Source organism: Oncorhynchus tshawytscha, linkage group LG14 (genome assembly GCF_018296145.1).
Source record: "Oncorhynchus tshawytscha isolate Ot180627B linkage group LG14, Otsh_v2.0, whole genome shotgun sequence".
Taxonomy (NCBI): Eukaryota; Metazoa; Chordata; class Actinopteri; order Salmoniformes; family Salmonidae; genus Oncorhynchus; species Oncorhynchus tshawytscha.
The window spans coordinates 40,992,894-41,012,436 of record NC_056442.1 but is presented as its reverse complement, the minus strand read 5'-3'; the positions used below and the strand labels follow the sequence as shown (position 1 = coordinate 41,012,436).

The window sequence follows — 19,543 nt, the reverse complement described above, 5'->3', positions numbered from 1 at the left end:
CCCCATTACTCACGCATCCCTTCACATGGTTTGCAATAAAGACACACAGTTCGCATATGGAAACAATGTTTCCTTCTGACCTCCTTTTCCATACTCCTTGCAGATATTCTGCATAGCAACAGGGACATGTGATAGATAAGCCTGACTTCTCCCCTCTCTGGACCCAAGGTGGCTGAGGCCCATTTGAGGGAGGAAGTGCAGCTGCCAACACCAGAGTGCGAAAGGAGACATTCTAATAACAAAGAGTTTCAACAGTTCAATCATATAGGCATATTCTGCAGACAAGACATCTTAATTATCTATGTTACTTAGCTAATTCTGATGTCTCCACCACAGGGGGCATAAAGCCTGGGGGTAGTGGGACTCTGGGGCTCGTGAGAGGGGTGAAGACAGCATTATGGCCAGGCGCCTCTACTGAGTTAAAGGGTGCCTGGGGTATCTGTCCTGAGGAAGTGTCAAACCATCCTTGGGTGGCCATAAAGAACAAGGCAGTTCCATTATTGAAACTCAATCTACCATCGAACATACAAAATGCAAAAATGAGTTTTCCTTACTATTTTTTAAATCTATGACAATGACATTTACTAGACAATTTAGGAAATTGTTGTCCAAAACTAAACTTCAGCTTGTTTCAAACTCCTTTGTGAGTCTACAGAATCCAAGGGTCCTCTCTTTCACGTAGGTCAAGTTACAGCATCACACAAAGAGCTTTCCCTTAGCAACGCTGCCATACCAGTAACGGAGTAACTGACTGGCACATTTATATCCAGCAGTTTACAGAAGCCTAGGCCTACTATTTAATAAAGTGTGTTATACCTTAGAGTTTATGACTTTACCATGCAAAATGTTTCCACCTTTTAGGCTTACAGTTGATGCAGCAACCAGACGTGTAGGCGCATGAGCGAAGGTGTGGTGTGAATTTCCACTAAGGTAAACCGACACCACAAAGGCAGCTAATGGGCTATTAGCAAAATAAACAACTGCTTAGGCCCCCCCAATGTTCAGGGTCTCCCCACAAACTGTGAGGAGGACCCTAAACCGGATTCTGCTTTGGGCCCCCAATGTTCAGGGTCTCCCCACAAACTGTGAGGAGGACTCTAAACCGGATTTTGCTTTGGGCCCCCAATGTTCAGGGTCTCCCCAAAAACTGTGAGGAGAACCCTAAACCGGATTCTGCTTAGGGCCCCCAAAAAGATAGGGTCGGTGATAAAAGCATTGGTAACCTAGTACGAATTGGTGCCTAATAGTGCTTGCTTGAATGAATCCCAAATAAACAAACCAGTCACTCCTAGGTTATTAACTGTGTATGTATTAATACTTTACCCAGAAAATATCAAATGCAACAGCAACCAATAGAAATCTATCATCATAAAGTCATAATCTAATCTTCCATATAAAGTTCATCCTGTCCAACTTGCAATAAACCCAATTGGCCAGCAGGAATCACTATTCGATAGATTTTCAGTGATGTTGCATGCATGCTGTAACCAGCTATCTAGCTAATCATAAACAGTCAACGCAGCTGCTTTCTAGCACGAGCTGCATCCCATCAACACAACTGCCTCGGATTCGAACACACCAGTGTCAAACCACCGACACAGAGGAAGAACACACTGAAAACGGTGAGTCACCCATCATTTCATGAAGATGGAATCGATGCACCAATTTGAGCTAAACATTGAAAGCAGAATGGCTTAGCAAGATAGCTATGAATAGAGGTCTCCGAAATACCAACATATTTTCCCAGTGCTGTAGCAGCTAGCTAACGTAGCTGATAGCCTACACCAGAATTAATGTTGGCAAAGAACAGAGGCTTGGGATGCCAGCTAATCATCCAAACTAACTAAAGGCGTATTGGTAGTTTCAAAATAACATTTTTGTCAATGGAGTATTGTAGCCAGGGCTTTTTTGTTACAGTCGGGTTTAGAGGAAAATACTTTACAGTTGTAGTAAATAACAATGGCCTGTAAAATAGTATAATTCCCAATGTGACATCAGCTAGCTGGCTAGCTAGTAGTTTTCTCGCTTTTTGTTCTCCCCTGTCCATTGAGTGAATGGGGAACGATGACACCTCACTCGCTAGCGTAGTGGAGAGTGCCTGGTATTTCAGCGGGCATTTCATTGTTATAACATAAAGCCTTGATGTAAGTGGCGAAATTATGTGCCCATAAGCATCCCTGCGGTGGTGGGAAGAAAACAGTGTAAACATCTGTAGCAACAAGCAAGATTGTTTATAACCACGAAAGTGTATGAAATATGTCAGCTGATAATGAAGCGGTTTGGGAGCTTCATGCAACTGATTCTATGGCATTTTTTTGCTGACATGATGCCAAAAAGTGAGCAAACGTTATATGTGACTGTATCATTATTAATAATCAATTTCAAACAAGACATCTTCTTATTAATGATTTAATAATGAACTGTCTTTAAGACAGCTTACTTTTCCCAACCTTTTAGTAGCCTACCTCCTTTAAAGGGGGACTGATGTAAAGTGTTGCTATTGGCAGTATATTTTTAACTGCATGTGGTTGTAGCTGCCAAGCCCGTTATTAGAAGTGAATAAAGCTTATGTATTGTGTAGTATATTCACATTGCTAGAGTATGTCCATTATGCTTGTTGTCTGGTCATTTTCTCCTACAAGGAGGAACATATGAGTTATTTCTAGTTTTTCTGCCTATGGTTATCCTCCAGAACATTTTATAGCTGGTCCTGAAAAAACCTTGCTTCCTGTTTTTTGGGGGGCAAGAATCTGGCCCCTTGTTAGAGGCTTGTTTAGATGTAGGGGTCTCCTGCTGCTGGGAACTCTGGGAATGTCAGATAGAACTGGAACTTTGTCACAAGTTTCACCCCATTGACTACCAGAGTGGGACTGTGTGCATTCTGACCCATTTTGAGCGCCCCCATCCCTCACTGGAACAACAGTTAGTCTAAACAGTTAGTTCACATTCAAAATATCTGCTATCACTCAGGTAGGGGTAGGTTTAAGTCAATTTGGGTTTTGGCTTACATTGACTGTGATTTACACACATGAAACGGAGGCTGAAATATAGTTTAAGCCTACATCATTTGGGGATAAAGCCTTAGGCTGTTTGTGATTCTATGCTACACCATGGCGAGGGTGGTCCGCATAGGGCTGTGGCGGTCACGAAATTTCGTCAGCTGGTGATTGTCAAGGAAATAACTGTCATTCTCACATTAATTGACCGTTAATTAACATAAACACATTTAGCATCTTCTGGCTTCCACACAGACTTTTTAAAATGGATTGTAGGCTAATAAATCCATGTAATATGGCCTACACCTTCTCAATAAATCCATGTAATATAGCCTACACCTTCTCAATAAATCCATTATTTATTTTAGACAAGTCTTAAGAAGCATGATATGAAGAAAATGTATAGTCTATTTCAGAAGAAAAGAATAGCATATTCTAAGTTGTCCTTTTGTTAGGTCCTGATGTGGTTTATGCCAAATTGCTGTGGGCTACACTAGTTCATTTAGTAGACAAGATTTGCTTAATTCTATGGCATTATTTTATAGTATGAAGAATACAATTGAACAAAGCTGAATAAATTATATATTTTTTCTACAAATGATTTGAGGGAGTGCGTACATGCGGCTATTCTGTGTTGAACGGTTACTAAATAAATAGGTACTCCTATGCTTAATTTTGTCAAGGCTGTGGGTAACTGGTGAAAGAAGTTAGGCGCAGGAGAGCTGAGATGCGTGGACAAGGTATTTAATTCAAGAAAACACCAGTATAAACACAACTCCGGTGGAAGTCGTGACAAATTTAGAGTTATTAATGTAACTTTAGTTGTTATACAAACGTTGGGCTATATGTTTGGATTTTTAATACGTTGTAAGGCTATATGATGCGACTAATGATGATTTGAAAAACGTCGCTTGAATGGCATGAGCTCTGCTTTGTTTTTTGCGCAGGCTGTGCACACTCCAACAGTCTCTCATTCACAATTTGACAAGCACTTGATAATGTCTCGAATTTCATGGCGGCATGCCCTTTGTGGCACTAATGCACCCTAACAAAATCCATGCCTTTTGTAGCCCGGAGTGCTGCGTTGTGCCCTTCTCCTTGAGTGTGCAGCACAATCAGTCACGTGATCGGGTCTTTCTCACAGGCTACAAGTTAAGGCAGACACATCGGGGATGGAACTGTGCGTGTCCTTATCCAATTTCGAGGTGCATATTGAAGTTATTGGAAAAATTGTCCACATTTACTTTTCATCAGCCAACAAGATGAGTTGGCCTAACAAACAACAAAAGCACTAGCCTATGTCAAACCACTGTCCCCATAGTACAAAAGTCGACCTATTCTAAAACTGCGAGAAATAAATATTCCATATATAGTGAGAAATAAATATTCCAAACATAGTCTGGGACAGTTGTGGGATACGATAGATCACAAATTAATACAACCACTAGCATCCCCAAAAAATGTTAATGCAATGTGGCCGACGCAACAGATCAGAACATTTTAGCTTTTTAAATGTATTTTTATTGAACCTTTATTTAACTAGGCAAGTCAGTTAAGAACAAATTCTTATTTACAATGACGTCCTACCGCAGCCAAAGCCTAACCTGGACGACACTGGGCCAAATGTACGCTGCCCTATGGGACTCCCAATCACAGCCGGATGTGATGCAGCTTGGATTCAAACCAGGGACTGTAGTGATGCCTCTGGCACTGAGATGCAGTGCCTTAGACCGCTGCGCCACTCGGTAGCCCAAAATGTTGATAAACTATTATGCTATTTCTTCATATTATAAGCACAGCAATGCGCACATGGTAGTAGTTTATAAGTGTGAATGTTCCATTTGCGGAAAACACCATTATCAAAAGTGACCGCAAATGCAATTATGCATGTCATGCTTTTACTATAAAAGGTGCATATTTATGGTGAAAATGATCTTCCCCAAACTTGAAACTCACACTCTGTTTATAAATGCCAGTTAGGCTCTATACCCCTTGTAAATCAGATTAATGTGATTAATTTAAAAAAGTTATTTGGCCACTTTAGTTATACAAACTTTATTCAAACATATAGACCTATGGGCTAGGCTACATGAGGTGTGTGACTATGATTCGAACAATTCACAAAAAAAGGCATTGTTTTTTATGCTGGGCATCATTCAAGTGATAATATATAATTCACAAGTGCTAGGATAACATTTTCACCCATCAGACTAGTCTTCATTTAATTTGGTCTTTAAATATACTAAATAATATGGGTGTGACATTTGTTTTGATCTAGAATGGACCATTATCTTGCATCTGTATCGAAACAGGGGCAGCGGGAAAAAATATGTCATCTATGTACTTAAATAGATACATGTCATCTATGTACGCTTTTCCCTTGGTTTATTTTTATACTTCTGTTGTAAATATGAGCAATGTGTTTAATATTAGGAAAGTTGAGAAATAAATATAGTAGGCCTAGCCTGTAGAAATCTGATCCTCCTCTTTTTAATAGAGGCCATCACTCTGTTTTCTCCTGCAATTGCATAGCCTATAGAAATGTTGCGAACATGAGCTTATTGGCTCTCATGAAGTGTTTAATTAGATTTTTGAAAACATTTGCTTTGATGTCAGAGTGATTAGAGGGACAATAGAGTGCTGAGTACCAGGTAGTAAGCAAGTTTGGTAGGCTACTAATGACCATCAGCAGCATCAGAGCTTGGAGAAGCCTAATTACCGTGACTAAACGGTCATGTGGAATTTGACTGTCTTCGTGACTCGTGAATGGCGGTGTGGCGGTAATACGGTCACCGCAACAGCCCTAGGTCCGCGTAGCACCCCTGAGGCAGAAAAATAGTAATAAAACCCAGATTTTGGGAATGTGCTCCTGCCTGCCTTCTGCAGTATGTTGAGAGTGGCTCTTTGGCAAAAATATCTTCCTTGAGTTTTGTGGTTTTGGCAAACACAGCTCTAATGGAGGATAGGAATGTTTCTCTTTTGCCAAGATCACTTAAACTGTTCTTTGGTTGTGATATGTGTAATATTTTTCCATGTTCAAATAAGCGACTAATGCTTTGTGTGGCATGCTAATGGACTGTTGCAAAAGGTTAAGTCGTGGGTCACTCTGTCTATAGTCCTACTCAAAAGGCATTTCTGTACACCCGCAATAACATCTGCTAAATATGTGTATGTGATGTTTGGTTAGGAGGAGAAATAAAATGGGTGTTTATTAAATTGACAATTTTATTTTCTGTGACAAATTCCTCACTGGGAGTGATATATTGTGTGTGATCTAATTGTATTTTTGAAACATAATAAGCTCTGTTACTCATTCTCTTATGCCAGATGTGAATATTGACTGAACATGTTTTTTCTCTCCCTCAGGGCATTTTAATTAGTGGCAGCTTAACCCCTTTTTAGAGGTTACGCAAGACTGCACCCCCCAAAAAAACTGGACCTCTGCTTCTGTATGGAAAAATCCCCCTTGCATGAAGAAACAGGAGCCAAACCGGTAGGACAACCAACTGTGTGGAGCAACACAGCAGACACACCACCATGTTCAGCCTGATCAAAAAGGACAAGGAGAAGGATGGAGGGAAGAAGGAGAAGGATAAGAAGGACAAGAAGGAGAGGATGTCTGCGGCGGAGCTGTGCAGCCTGGAGGAGATGAGTATGAGGCGTGGCTTCTTCAATCTCAAGAGGGAGTCCAAGCGGGATTCCAAGAACAAGCTGGAGATCTCCAACCCCATTCCCATCAAGGTGGCCAGCAGCCACGAGCTCAGCCTCACTGACATCGAGTCAGACGGCCTGAGCAACCGCAGTAGCATGGTACTGGACGCAGACGGCCTGAGCGCTGCCAGCTCCACCGACGACCTAAAGGGTGATGGGGGTGGCGGTATGGACAAGGACCGGGGCTCGGTACGAGACCGCGTGGCCCACTTTGGCTCGATGGCCAAGCACAACTCCTCTCAGGTCATGAAACGTTTCTCCTTCTCTCAGAGGAGCAAAGAGGAGAGCCCCTCAGAGACCTCCACACCCTCGGGACAGAACTCAGCCACTCCGTCCCCGCAGGTGGAGAACAAGGTGTTCGAACCGCAGCACAAGCACAGCCTCCAGCAGCCTGGGCCGGGGGTCGGGCCAGCACCTTGGCCAGTACAGGTCAAGAAGGCCCGCATCCCTGAGGTGGTGGACAAGACCTTCTCTGCTGACCTGAGGCTCCCGGCCGTCATCCCTCCACAGTCTCCGGAGCCGCGGGAGCTGGAGCTCCAGCGCCGCAACACGGGTGACTTCGGCTTCTCACTGCGCCGCACCACCATGCTGGACCGCGGAGCCGACGGCGGGGTCTACCGGAGGGTGGTGCACTTCGCCGAGCCCGGGGCCGGCGCTAAGGACCTGGCCCTGGGGCTGGTGCCGGGAGACCGTCTGGTGGAGATCAACGGGGGAAACGTGGAGAACAAGACCCGGGACGAGATTGTGGAGATGATCCGTCAGTCTGGGGACACGGTGAGGCTGAAGGTGCAGGCCATCCTGGAGCTAAGTGAGCTGAGCCGCTGCTGGCTGAGGAACACAGACGGCCTGCGACGGGAGGCCTTGGATGTAAGTTATCCCCAATCACTCTTCCCCTTATCACCTAGATAGACATCCCATTCATACCTACAACTTCTAGAGAGGCAACCCACAGGCTGATTCTTCTATAAGGTACGGGTGAATTGGACCTAACCCTCCCAACACATCCCACTCATTAGTGTGGGTGTGAGCAAAGTCAGTGTGGTAACTTGGTGGAATGATTCACCAATGCCAAGGTTGTGTTTCATGTTTTAGCAGGATGGGTGTTGTAACTCTGGAACTGTCTGATAATGATCACTGTTGCTCCTCTCTAACTAGGTCTAACAAATAACCACATTTCCCTCCCAGAACCCACACAAGTCGTTTACAGGTGGCCCAACCTATGGATTGGCCCAGACACTTAACGGTCTCCCATTGTTTTCACAGTGCAATCCAAGTCTAGTGTGTTTTTTCTGTGAAGTAAAAAAAATAACTTTTACTGAATAAAAATGTTATTTTGAGAAAAGTTAGTGACGAACTTACCACAGCTCTGATGGATTGAAGCAGTTTCTATGAGGCTCTGCTTGCTATGTTTCTTCCTCTCCTTACAGACCTTCTGCAATGTTTAGGTTTCAGCCATGCTTTCCTGTGGGTGTCTGGGCTTGATGTAGAAATGTCACCTTGGTGTGTGCAGCCCAGCCCCAGAAGAGTCCAATCCTGCCCGGACCGCCCGGTTGATATTAAACGGAAGCTGTTGAGGCTAATCTTGTATTTTATGCTGTGCTTCCTCGTTGGTTTTATATAAGAAAGGCATTCTGCCCAGGTTGGAGCTTCTGTGAGTGTAGATAGGTATGTAAGTGTGTGGGTCTGTATGTAAGTATGTCTGCATGCTGAAATAAGTAAAGGGTGTGTCTGTGTTTGTGTGAACAGGCTACTGTTCTGGAACTGCTGTCCAGTTCAGAGTTCAGACAAAGATAAAGATAAAGTGTGGTCAAGGCAAACTAGGCTCTACAACGTGTGTGTGTAGGTTGTGTGTGTAGGTTGGATAAGACTTATTTCTTTAATCACATTAGGGCTAGGAAAGATGGGCCACACCCTCCTCATGCAACTTGCAACAGTTGGATTTAAATCTGTTTGTGATGACTTCCGTGTATTACACTGCTATAAACAGTGTGTGTTTTATGTGTTCACCATGTCCTGTAACCACTCAAGAACAATGTATCATGTTTGTTCAGTCATTTGCAAATAGTTTTACTGCTGCGTAAGTTATATATCAGTGAATAAAAATATATATATATTCCTATCCAAGAATTGTCCTTGTTTGTAGTCTTGTGGACTGGATGTTTGTGATGTTGGTTAGTAAGACGGTTATGTTACTGTTCAGTGCAATAGTGGATTTTTGTGGAGCGGTGAAAAGGGTGTGTTTTTGGTTGTGTGTGTACAATTATGTGTCTGGTACTTGCTAGTGTGTTGTGTGTCTGTGTTTGTGTGTGTAGTGTGGTAGGCCTTGTCCCTGGTTAGGTGGCACACAGTGGTCTGATTGCACTTAGGGTCAGGGAGTGTTTTGAAACATGAAGGATACTCTGTGCCTAATAACTAGGTTTACTAAATGGTAACATACACTGGCAAATCATGGCCATTTCTGTTGTCACCCAACATCAAACTGCTTCTCTTGATTTTTGTATCTGACCTTCAGCCTGGTATAATTGGTTCTTTGAAGCTTGAGGGCATTAAATGGACCAATCTTAATGCACAGGTAAAAAGCCTACACTCTTAGAAAAAAGGGTTATTCAAGTGTCCCAATAGGAGAACCTTAATCGTTCTTTAGTCTAGTCTGTGAAAGGACATGGAATACCAAGGCACAAGCTTGTCTTAGCAAACCTGTCTAAGCTACACAGTGAAGACATGGCTGGCTACTGAGAACCTCGGTTCATACAAAATATGTCACCTTGGAGATGCTTGAAAAACACTGGGGAAATGATCCGTTCCCCCAAAATGATCTGTTCCCCCAAAATGATCTGTTCCCTCCACCCCTCCTGACTTCCTCACTCTGGTATTTTCTGCATTGTTCTATTTTGGAATTTACCAATAAACAAAAAAGGACTTTGCTGTGCTGTTCGGTTTGAGGCCAGCTTCTCTCTTTGTGCTTTTCCTGGCTCTGCGCCTCCCTCCCTGTGTAGTGTAGCCTAAACCACTGCTGTCTCCTAGAGCAGAAACAGGGAGCGTAGATCAGAATTAGATCCCAGGCACAGACTGAATTCCACTGCTTTCTCCTAGAGCAGAAACAGGGAGCGTAGATCAGAATTAGATCCCAGGCACAGACTGAATTCCACTGCTGTCTCCTAGAGCAGAAACAGGGAGCGTAGATCAGAATTAGATCCCAGGCGCTGACTGACTTCCACTGCTGTGAGAGGGTTAGAGTCTCAATCTGACAGATCATGATGATGCAGTCAACACCCTGAGAAGTGTGCATTGGTGTAGGCCTGGGAATGGTCAGGGACCTCACAATACGATATTAGTAAGATATCTTTTATTTAACATACTATACGATTTGTATTGCTTTTTAGTTTAGTTTATTTGATCATTTTAAACAAGGTACACATACAACATTATGTTCTTGATTAATTAAGAATCATCCATGATAAACACAAGTCTAGAAATTATTTCCATTGCGGTCCTCTTTCATGATAGCATTTGGCAAGTGTGGCATATGTGGTAGGATACGTTGTGATTCACACCATGTATTGCAATTCGATAAAGTGATTTTATTGTGATTTGATGTTCCAAACATATTGCCTGCTCCAGAGAGACAAGCGAGAGCATGAGAAAATTTGTTTTGCTCAGTCATGGAAATAAATGTGCTGAAAACATGTTGACTCACAATTTTTTTTTTAAAGATGGAGAACAAGCTATAGGATTAAAAATACCGTAGGTACAGCTGCCTATCGATTTATAAGTATTGATTATAATATTGTCTAAAATAATATTGCAATGGGTAACTATCGACCCCCCCCTTCCTCCTTCTTTGTTCTCTGCAATCAACCCTGCTCCCTTTCTGTTCCACACCCCTGCCAGCACTCTCCCTCTCCCATCTGTCATCTTCCAGCTGATGCACCCTCTACAATACTGTCTTTGTTATCGCTTGTCATGTAGCTCTTTCACGTAGCGAGCGGTCCTCTCCCCTTAAGGGGGGTAGGGAGGCCAATTTGGAGTTTTTTGTTTGTGTCCCTCAATTGGCTGAGGTACAAGGGCCCTTGTGACACAAAGTCCTAATGAAAGTCTAATCTCCCCAAACCGCAATGGAATTCATCTGCTGAGCGCGAGCCGTGTTCTGGCCACATGCTGTTCTCTGGAGTTTTGGGGAGAAAAATAAAGAATGTATTTTCTTGCGGAGACGGAGAGTGACTGGGAATGTGGGCCCTCCCTCCCTGGGCACTAGAGTTGGTTTCTTGTTAAAAGACTTTGAGTCACAGTGTGGATAAGAGAGTTGTTTTTTTAACCAAGTGGCCGAGCGCTCTGTTTCCATCACGCAAACAGGAAGTGAGGGCTGCTTGGGGGTTGGGTTGTGTGTGTGTGGTTACATCCGTTATTGATTTATATGTCCCAGTCTCACTAAGCAGAAGGCCAGCTCTCCATCCCTTTGTCTTTTAAAACAAACATCAACAGCTTGTACGGTCGGGTCATCCGTTCAAATGAAGGAGAACCAACAGAACGGTAATTTCTCAGTTCAACAAAGGCTGTAATGGCGCAACACAGCCAGGAGGTACGCTTCACATTCTCTTGATTTAGAACCACTCTCCAACGGGAGTCTGTTTCATAAACATGAACTATCATGGGTTTAATTTTTTTTTTAAGTTAATGAAGGAATGTGCAGCCTCCTCAGCCATATGAATGAGAACAACATGTTGAAATTATCCTCTTCCATAGCTAAGGAATGTGAGGAGGACAGGAAGCAGGAGACTGCCTGGGAGTATGCTCTGAAATGGGTCTTTAAAAATTAACACACACGTGGGCACAAGTTGCACGTGAATATGCTCTGAATACACACACAAGGTGATTTACCAGTGCCCCAGACAGACAGGAAGCTCCCATTCTCCCAGTCAGTGGTTCATGTGGAAAGGATATCCTGCAAAGAGCACCAGGATCGGGATAAGGGATAAAGTATTGCTTTTCACAGGAACAAACAAGACACATAGTGTCACGTTTACTCCCGCTCTTCCTCTCCGGCGTTCGAAGTCGCCAGTTGTCTCATCATTACACACACCTGCACCATCGTTACACGCACCTGCGCCTCATGACATTCACCTGGACTCCATCACCTTCCTGATTACCTTCCCTGTACCTGTCACTCCCCTTGGTTCTTTCCTCAGGCGTTATTGACTCTGTTTCATGTCTGCATGCTTTTCCTGTTTCTTGTTTGTTTTATTCTATTATTACATTTGCACTCCCTGTACTTGCTTCCCAACTCCCAGCGTACACGTTACAGAATAACCAAAGGGAAGCAACGGGGATTTTTGAAAATGTTTTTTTACTGGTGACGTCGGGTCAGCCGGCCTGTCAGGCTCCCCATGCCTCAGCCGGCTTGTCAGGCTCCCCATGCCTCAGCCGGCCTGTCAGGCTCCCCATGCCTCAGCCGGCCTGTCAGGCTCCCCATGCCTCAGCCGGCCTGTCAGGCTCCCCATGCCTCAGCCGGCCTGTCAGGCTCCCCATGCCTCAGCCGGCCTGTCAGGCTCCCCATGCCTCAGCCGGCCTGTCAGGCTCCCCATGCCTCAGCCGGCCTGTCAGGCTCCCCATGCCTCAGCCGGCCTGTCAGGCTCCCCATGCCTCAGCCGGCCTGTCAGGCTCCCCATGCCTCAGCCGGCTTGTCAGGCTCCCCATGCCTCAGCCGGCTTGTCAGGCTCCCCATGCCTCAGCCTGAGGCATTTCAGTCCACAGTCCAACCAGGCCCAGCTGGAGTCATTTCAGTCCACAGTCCATCCCCAACCAGGCCCAGCCGGAGTCATTTCAGTCCACAGTCTAACCCCAACCAGGCCCAGCCGGAGTCATTTCAGTCCACAGTCCAACCCCAACCAGGCCCAGCCGGAGTCATTTCAGTCCACAGTCCATCACTAACCAGGCCCAGCTGGAGTCATTTCAGTCCACAGTCCATCCCCAACCAGGCCCAGCTGGAGTCATTTCAGTCCACAGTCCAACGCCAACCAGGCCCAGCTGGAGTCATTTCAGTCCACAGTCCAACCCCAACCAGGCCCAGCTGGAGTCATTTCAGTCCACAGTCCAACCCCAACCAAGCCCAGCTGGAGTCTTGTCAGTCTACGGTCCAAAGTAGCTAAGGGATCCAACAGATTTTTTTTCATCCAATGTTATTAAATGTATGAGTCAATTGTTTACGTCTGGGTTTTATTATGCACATTAGGTTAATAGCTGCATGGCTGCCGTTTCCTTTCCTCGTCTCCAGTCCTTCTACACTGAACAAAAATATAAACGCAACATGTAAAGTGCAAAAGATCCCAGAAATGTGTGTTTACCTCCCTGTTAGTGAGCATTTTATTCTTTGTCAAGATAACCCATCCACCTGACAGGCTGGTTAAACAGCATGCTCATTACACAGGTGCACCTTGTGCTGGTGACAAAAGGCCGCTCTAAAATGTGCAGTTTTGTCACACAACACAATGCCACAGATGTCTCAAGTTTTGAGGGAGTGTGCAATTGGCATGCTGACTGCAGGAATGTCCACCAGAGCTGTTTGGACAGTATGTCCAACCGGCCTCACAAACGCAGAACACGTGTAACCACACCAGCGCAGGACCTCCACATCCGGCTTCTTTACCTGCGGGATTGTCTGCGGAGGGGAGGGGTGGGGGTGCTGAGAAGTATTTCTGTCTATTTTTGTGCGGAAAAACTCATTCTGATTGGCTGGGCCTGGCTCTCCAGTGGGTGGGCCTATGCCCTCCGATGACCACCCATGGCTGCACAACTGCATGTGAAATCCATAGATTAGGGCCTAATGAATTTATTTCAATTGACTGATTTCCTTATATGAACTGTTGAAATTGTTGCGTTTATATTTTTGTTCAGTGTAGTTTCTAGATGTGTTGTGACTGTAGAGCAATGTTGTGAGTCAGTATGTGGTTGTGGCCCTGTGCCTTTTTAATAGTCCTCTCTGGACTCGGGTATAATATCCTCTGTAAAAATAGTTGTTCTGAGACCTGTCTGGGTGGGCCCCAGGCTAGCTGGCTAGTTCTCCACAGTGGAGGTAGGAGACTGCTGTGAAGAGGAGACTCACTACCTTGTAAAGATGCAGCATGGCTTGTTACTACAGTGGTGCCCACGGAGAGGTTGTCTAGGGCTGGGGCTGGTCTCCCCCCACAGCTGTGTACCAGATGTGGGCAACACACACTCCCACATGTATACACACTCATGCACACAATACAAATGTACATATATACACACACACACACACACTGGCTGAATCTATGCTGACTGCACCTAGAATGGTTATGGGTAATCCCTGAGGAATCCATAGTACCATCTGTTGTCATCCCCTCTGTTGTCCTGGAGGGGCCTTGTTTTTCACAGCCCTAGATCCCCAGCCTGAAACAGGACAGCAGAACATCTCTGCCATAGGAACAAAACAAATGCACCTCGCAACAGTAACAGCACCTCGCGATGATAGGGGCAGCAACCTTAAAGAAGAAAGTGTCTAAACCATCTGACCCAGATGTTTTTTTGGGGTCAAGTTTAAGGAGTTCCTTTAGCACCTCGGACTCAGTGACTGCCTGCAGGGAGAAACTTTGTAGTGGGGCAGGGGAAAAAGAGGGAGAAGCATCAGGGATATTCTCATTAGAAGGGCTGGGAGATGAGGAAATGTTGGATGGGCAAGGAGGCATGGCTGAGTCAAATAGGAATTCTGACTTAATGAAGTGGTGATTTTAAAGAGCTCAGCCATGTGCTTCTTGTCAGTAACAACCACATCATCAACATTAAGGGACATGGGCAGCTGTGAGGATGAGGGTTTATTCTCCAGGTCTTTAACCGTTTTCCACAACTTCTTGGGGTTCGACAAACAGAGAGAGAACTGCTCCTTAAAGTAACTAACTTTGGCCTTCTGGATAGCCTGAGTGCACTTATTTCTCATTTGCCTGAACGATAGCCAGTCAGCCTGAGTATGCGTGTGCCGAGCTTTTCGCCAAATGCAATTCTTGAGGTAGAGAAACTCTGCAAGATCACGGTCGAACCAGGGGAAGAAACTGTTTTTAATTCAAATGTTCTTTATGGGGATGTGTTTGTTAACAATACCACTGGGGGAAAAAAACGGGGGGGAAAAACGGTCCAAGCGTCTTCGACAGAGGGGATGAAGCTGATTCTATGTGGGATTGGTAATAATCTGAGAAAGATTTAGGGAGTCCCATTCCTTTAGGACTTGGTCAGATAGTTTAAGCATATCCCAGTTTAGGTCACCTAGCAGGACATATTCAAACTTAGTGTAAAGGGCCAGGAGAGATCTTAGGGTACAGGCCGGTGCTGATGGAGGACAATGGCACCCAGCAACAGTCAACAAAGAGCTATTTGAAAGTTTAATGCTTAAAACCAGCAAATCAAATTGTTTGGGGACAGACTTGGCGGAGACAACCGAGCACTGAAGGTGATCCTTGGTAAAGATTGCCACTCCCCCACCTTTGGAAGATCTGTCTTGCCGAAAAAGGTTATAACCAGAAAGGTTAACTTTTTATGGCTGCAGGGGCAGTATTGAGTAGCTTGGATGAAAAGGTGCCCATTGTAAACGGCCAGCTCCTCAGTCTCAGTTGCTAATATATGTATATTATTATTTGTATTAGATAGAAAACACTCTAAAGTTTCCAAAACTGTCAAAATATTGTCTGTGAGTATAACAGAACTGATATTGCAAGCGAACACAGGAAAATCAAAACATGAAGGGGCTTCTATTTTGAAAACTCCATGTTCCATAGCCTCCCTTTGCTGGATTTAAAGGGATATGAACCAGATTCCTTTTCCTATCGCTTCCTCAAGGTGTCAACAGTCTTCAGACATAGTTTCAGGCTGTTATTTTGAAAAATGAGCCAGAACGATAACATCGCGTCAAGTGGTCACATGAGTTTTGCTCACGCAACAGAATTTGGACAGCCATTGTTTTCCCCTCTCCTACTGTGAAAGACATTTGCGGTTGATATATTTAACAACCTGATGATTGATTATAAAAAACGTTTGACGTGTTTCTGTGGACATTATGGAAACTATTTGGAATTTTCGTCTGCATTGTCGTGACCGCTCTTTCCTGTGGATTTCTGAACATAACGCGACAAACAAACGGAGGTATTTTGGATATAAAAATCATTTTTATGGAACAAACAACATTTGTTGTGTAACTGGGAGTCTCGTGAGTGAAAACATCCGAAGATCATCAAAGGTAAACGATTAATTTGATTGCTTTTCTGATTTTTGTGACCAAGCTTCCTGATGCTAAGTGTACTTAATGTTTTTTAGTGCGATCGATAAACTTACACAAACGCTTGGATTGCTTTCGCTGAAAAGCATAATTTCAAAATCTGACACGACAGGTGGATTAACAAAAGGCTTAGCTGTGTTTTCCTATATTGCACTTGTGATTTCATGAATATAAATATTTGTAGTAATATTTATTGAATGTAGCGCTAGACTATTCAGCGGTTGTTGATGACACTTATCCCGATATCGGGATTGCAGCCATAAGTTAACATCAGTATTCAAAACACTCTTCTTTAACCACGTCTCAGTAATGAGCAGCATGTCTGGATTCAATTGACCCATTTTAGGTAATAAGCTTCTCGTGTTAATGTGCAGAAAACCCAGGCTTTTACGAGAGCAGAAATCAGTGAAGTAGATATCAATCGAATTTCAATCTAATTTATTTATGAAGCCCTTCTTACATCAGCTGATGTCACAATGTGCTGTACAGAAACCCAGCCTAAATCCCCAAACAGCAAGTAATGCAGGTGTAGAAGCACGGTGGATAGGAAAAACTCCAGAGAAAGGCCAGAACCTAGGAAGAAACCTAGAGAGGAACCAGGCTATAAGGGGTGGCCAGTCCTCTTCTGGCTGTGCTGGGTGGAGATTATAACAGAACATGCACAAGATGTTCAAATGTTCATAGATGACCAGCAGGGTCAAATAATAATAATCACAGTGGTTGTCAAGGGTGCAACAGGTTAGCACCTCAGGAGTAAATGTCAGTCGGCTTTTCATAACCGATCATTTAGAGTATCTCTACCACTCCTGCTGTCTCTAGAGAGTTGAAAACAGCAGGTCTGGGACAGGTAACACGTCCGGTGAACAGGTCAGGGTTCCATAGCCGCAGGCAGAACAGTTGAAACTGGAGCAGCAGCATGGCCAGGTGGACTCGGGACAGCAAGGAGTCATCAGGCCAGGTAGACCTGAGGCATGGTCATAGGGTTCAGGTCCTCCGAGAGAATTAGAGAGAGCATTCTTAAATTCACACAGGACACCGGATAAGACGAAGAAAGACGAAGAAGAAATACGACAGATATAACAGACTGACCCTAGCTCCCCGACACATAAACTACTGCAGCATAAATACTGGAGGCTGAGACAGGAGGGGTCGGGAGACACTGTGGCCCCGTCCAACAATACCCCCAGACAGGGACAGGCAGGATATAACCCCACCCACTTTTCCAAAGCACAGCCCCCACACCACTAGAGGAATATCTTCAACCACCAACTTACCATCCTGAGACAATGCCGAGTATAGCCCACAAAGATCTCCGCCACGGCACAACCCAACGGGGGGCGCCAACCCGGACCGGAAGATGACGTGAGTGACTCAACCCCAATGATTTGTAGGTTAGCAGTGAAACCTTGAAATCAGCCCTTGCCTAAATATTAACAGGAAGCCAGTGTAGAGAGGCTAGCACTGGAGTAATATGATCACATTTTTTGGTTCTAGTCAAGATTCTAGCAGCCGTATTTAGCACTAACTGAAGTTTACTTAGTGCTTTATCCGGGTAGCCGGAAAGTAGAGCATTGCATTAGTCTAACCTAGAAATGACAAAAGCATGGATTCATTTTTATGCATAATTTTTGGACAGAAAGTTTCTGATTTTTGCAATGTTACGTAGATGGAAAAAAGCTGTCCTTGAAATAGCCTTGATATGTTCATCAAAAGAGAGATCAGGTACAGAGTATCGCCGAGGTCCTTCACAGTTTTATTTGAGACGACTGTACAACCATCAAGATTAATTGTCAGATTCAACAGAAGATCTCTTTTTTTTGCAGCCATCCACTTCCTTATGTCTGAATCACAAGCTTCCAGGAGGGCAATTTTGTGACTTCACCATGTTTCATCGAAATGTACAGATGTGTGTCATCCTCATAGCAGTGAAAGTTAACATTATGTTTCCGAATTACATTACGTAGAGGTAAAATATATAGTGAAAACAATAGTGGTCTTAAAACGGAGCCTTGAGGAACACTGACATTTACAGTTGATTTGTCAGAGGACAAACCATCCACAGAGACAAACTGATATTTTTCCAACAGATAAGATCTAAACCAAGCCATAACTTGTCCTTGTAGAACAATTTGGGTTTCCAATCTCTCCAAAGAATGTGGTGATCGATGGTATCAAAAGCAGCACTAAGGTCTAGGAGCACGAGGACAGATGCAGAGCCTCAGTCTGACGCCATTAAACGGTAATTTACCACCTTCACATGTGCAGTCTCAGTGCTATGATGGGGTCTAAAACCAGACTGAAGCGTTTCGTATACATTGTTTGTCTTCAGGAAGGCAGTGAGTTGCCGCGTAAAACATTTTTTCAAAAATTTTGGAGAGGAATTGGAGATTCAATACAGGCCGATAGTTTTTTATATTTTCTGCGTCAAGGTTTGGCTTTTTCAAGAGAGGCTTTATTTCTGCCACTTTTAGTGAGTTTGGTACACATCCGGTGGATAGAGAGCCGTTTATTATGTTCAACATAGGAGGGCCAAGCACAGGAAGCAGCTCTTTCAGTAGTTTAGTTGGAATAGGGTCCAGTATGCAGCTTGAAGGTTTAGGGGCCATAATTATTTTCATCAATGTGTTAAGAGATATAGTACTACTAAAGAGGAGAGGAGTCTGTAATTTGCTTTCTAATGATCATGACCTTTTCCTCAACGAAGTTCATGAATGTATCACTGCTGAAGTGAAAGTCATCCTCTCTTGGGGAATGCTGCTTTTTAGTTAGCTTTGCGACAGTATCAAAAATAAATTTTGGATTGTTCTTATTTTCCTCAATTAAGTTGGAAAATAAGGATGATGGAGCAGCAGTGAGGGCTCTTCGATACTGCACAGTACTGTCTTTCCAAGATAGTCGAAAGACTCCCAGTTTGGTGTAGCGCCATTTCTGTTCCAATTTTCTGTAAGCTTGCTTCAGAGCTCTGGTATTTTCTGTATACCAGGGAGCTAGTTTCTTATGGCAAATGTTATTTGTTTTTAGGGGTGCGACTGCATCTAGGGTATTGCACAAGGTTAAATTGAATTCCTCAATTAGGTGGTTAACTGATTTTGTACTCTGACATCCTTTGGGTACGCAGAGGGAGGCTGGAATGGTAATCTAGGAATCTTTGGGTTGTCTGAGAATTTATAGCACGACTTTTGATGATCCTTGGTTGGGGTCTGAGCAGATTATTTGTTGCGATTGCAAACGTAATAAAATGGTGGTCCGATAGTCCAGGATTATGAGGAAAGACATTAAGATCCACAACATATATTCCACGGGACAAAACTAGGTCAAGAGTTTGACTGTGGCAGTGAGTAGGTTGAGTAGGAGACATGTTGGAAAAAACCCACTGAGTCGATGATGCCTTTTGGAGTGGGTCTGTGGACTTTTCCATGTGAATATTAAAGTCACCAAAAATTTGAATATTATCTGCCTACATGACTACAAGGTCCGATTGGAATTCAGGGAACTCAAATCAGCACAAGTCAGAATTGGGGCTAGCAACAGTAGATGGGCCAGGGTGTACGTGCAC

General features: G+C 44.1%; 1 protein-coding gene across 3 annotated transcripts in view; it reads left to right on the top strand.

Moving 5' to 3' along the window:
• Window positions 1-1,442: 1,442 nt before the first annotated feature.
• Window positions 1,443-19,543, top strand: part of LOC112239015 (unconventional myosin-XVIIIa-like) — a 208,842-nt gene continuing 190,741 nt past the window's right edge. For all 3 annotated transcript variants that reach the window (XM_042297516.1, XM_042297515.1, XM_042297514.1), the window contains exons 1-2: window positions 1,443-1,622; window positions 6,363-7,574. In XM_042297516.1, the coding sequence (XP_042153450.1) occupies window positions 6,534-7,574 (1,041 nt within the window). In that variant the 5' untranslated portion in view covers window positions 1,443-1,622; window positions 6,363-6,533. The remainder of the gene's footprint in view (window positions 1,623-6,362; window positions 7,575-19,543) is intronic.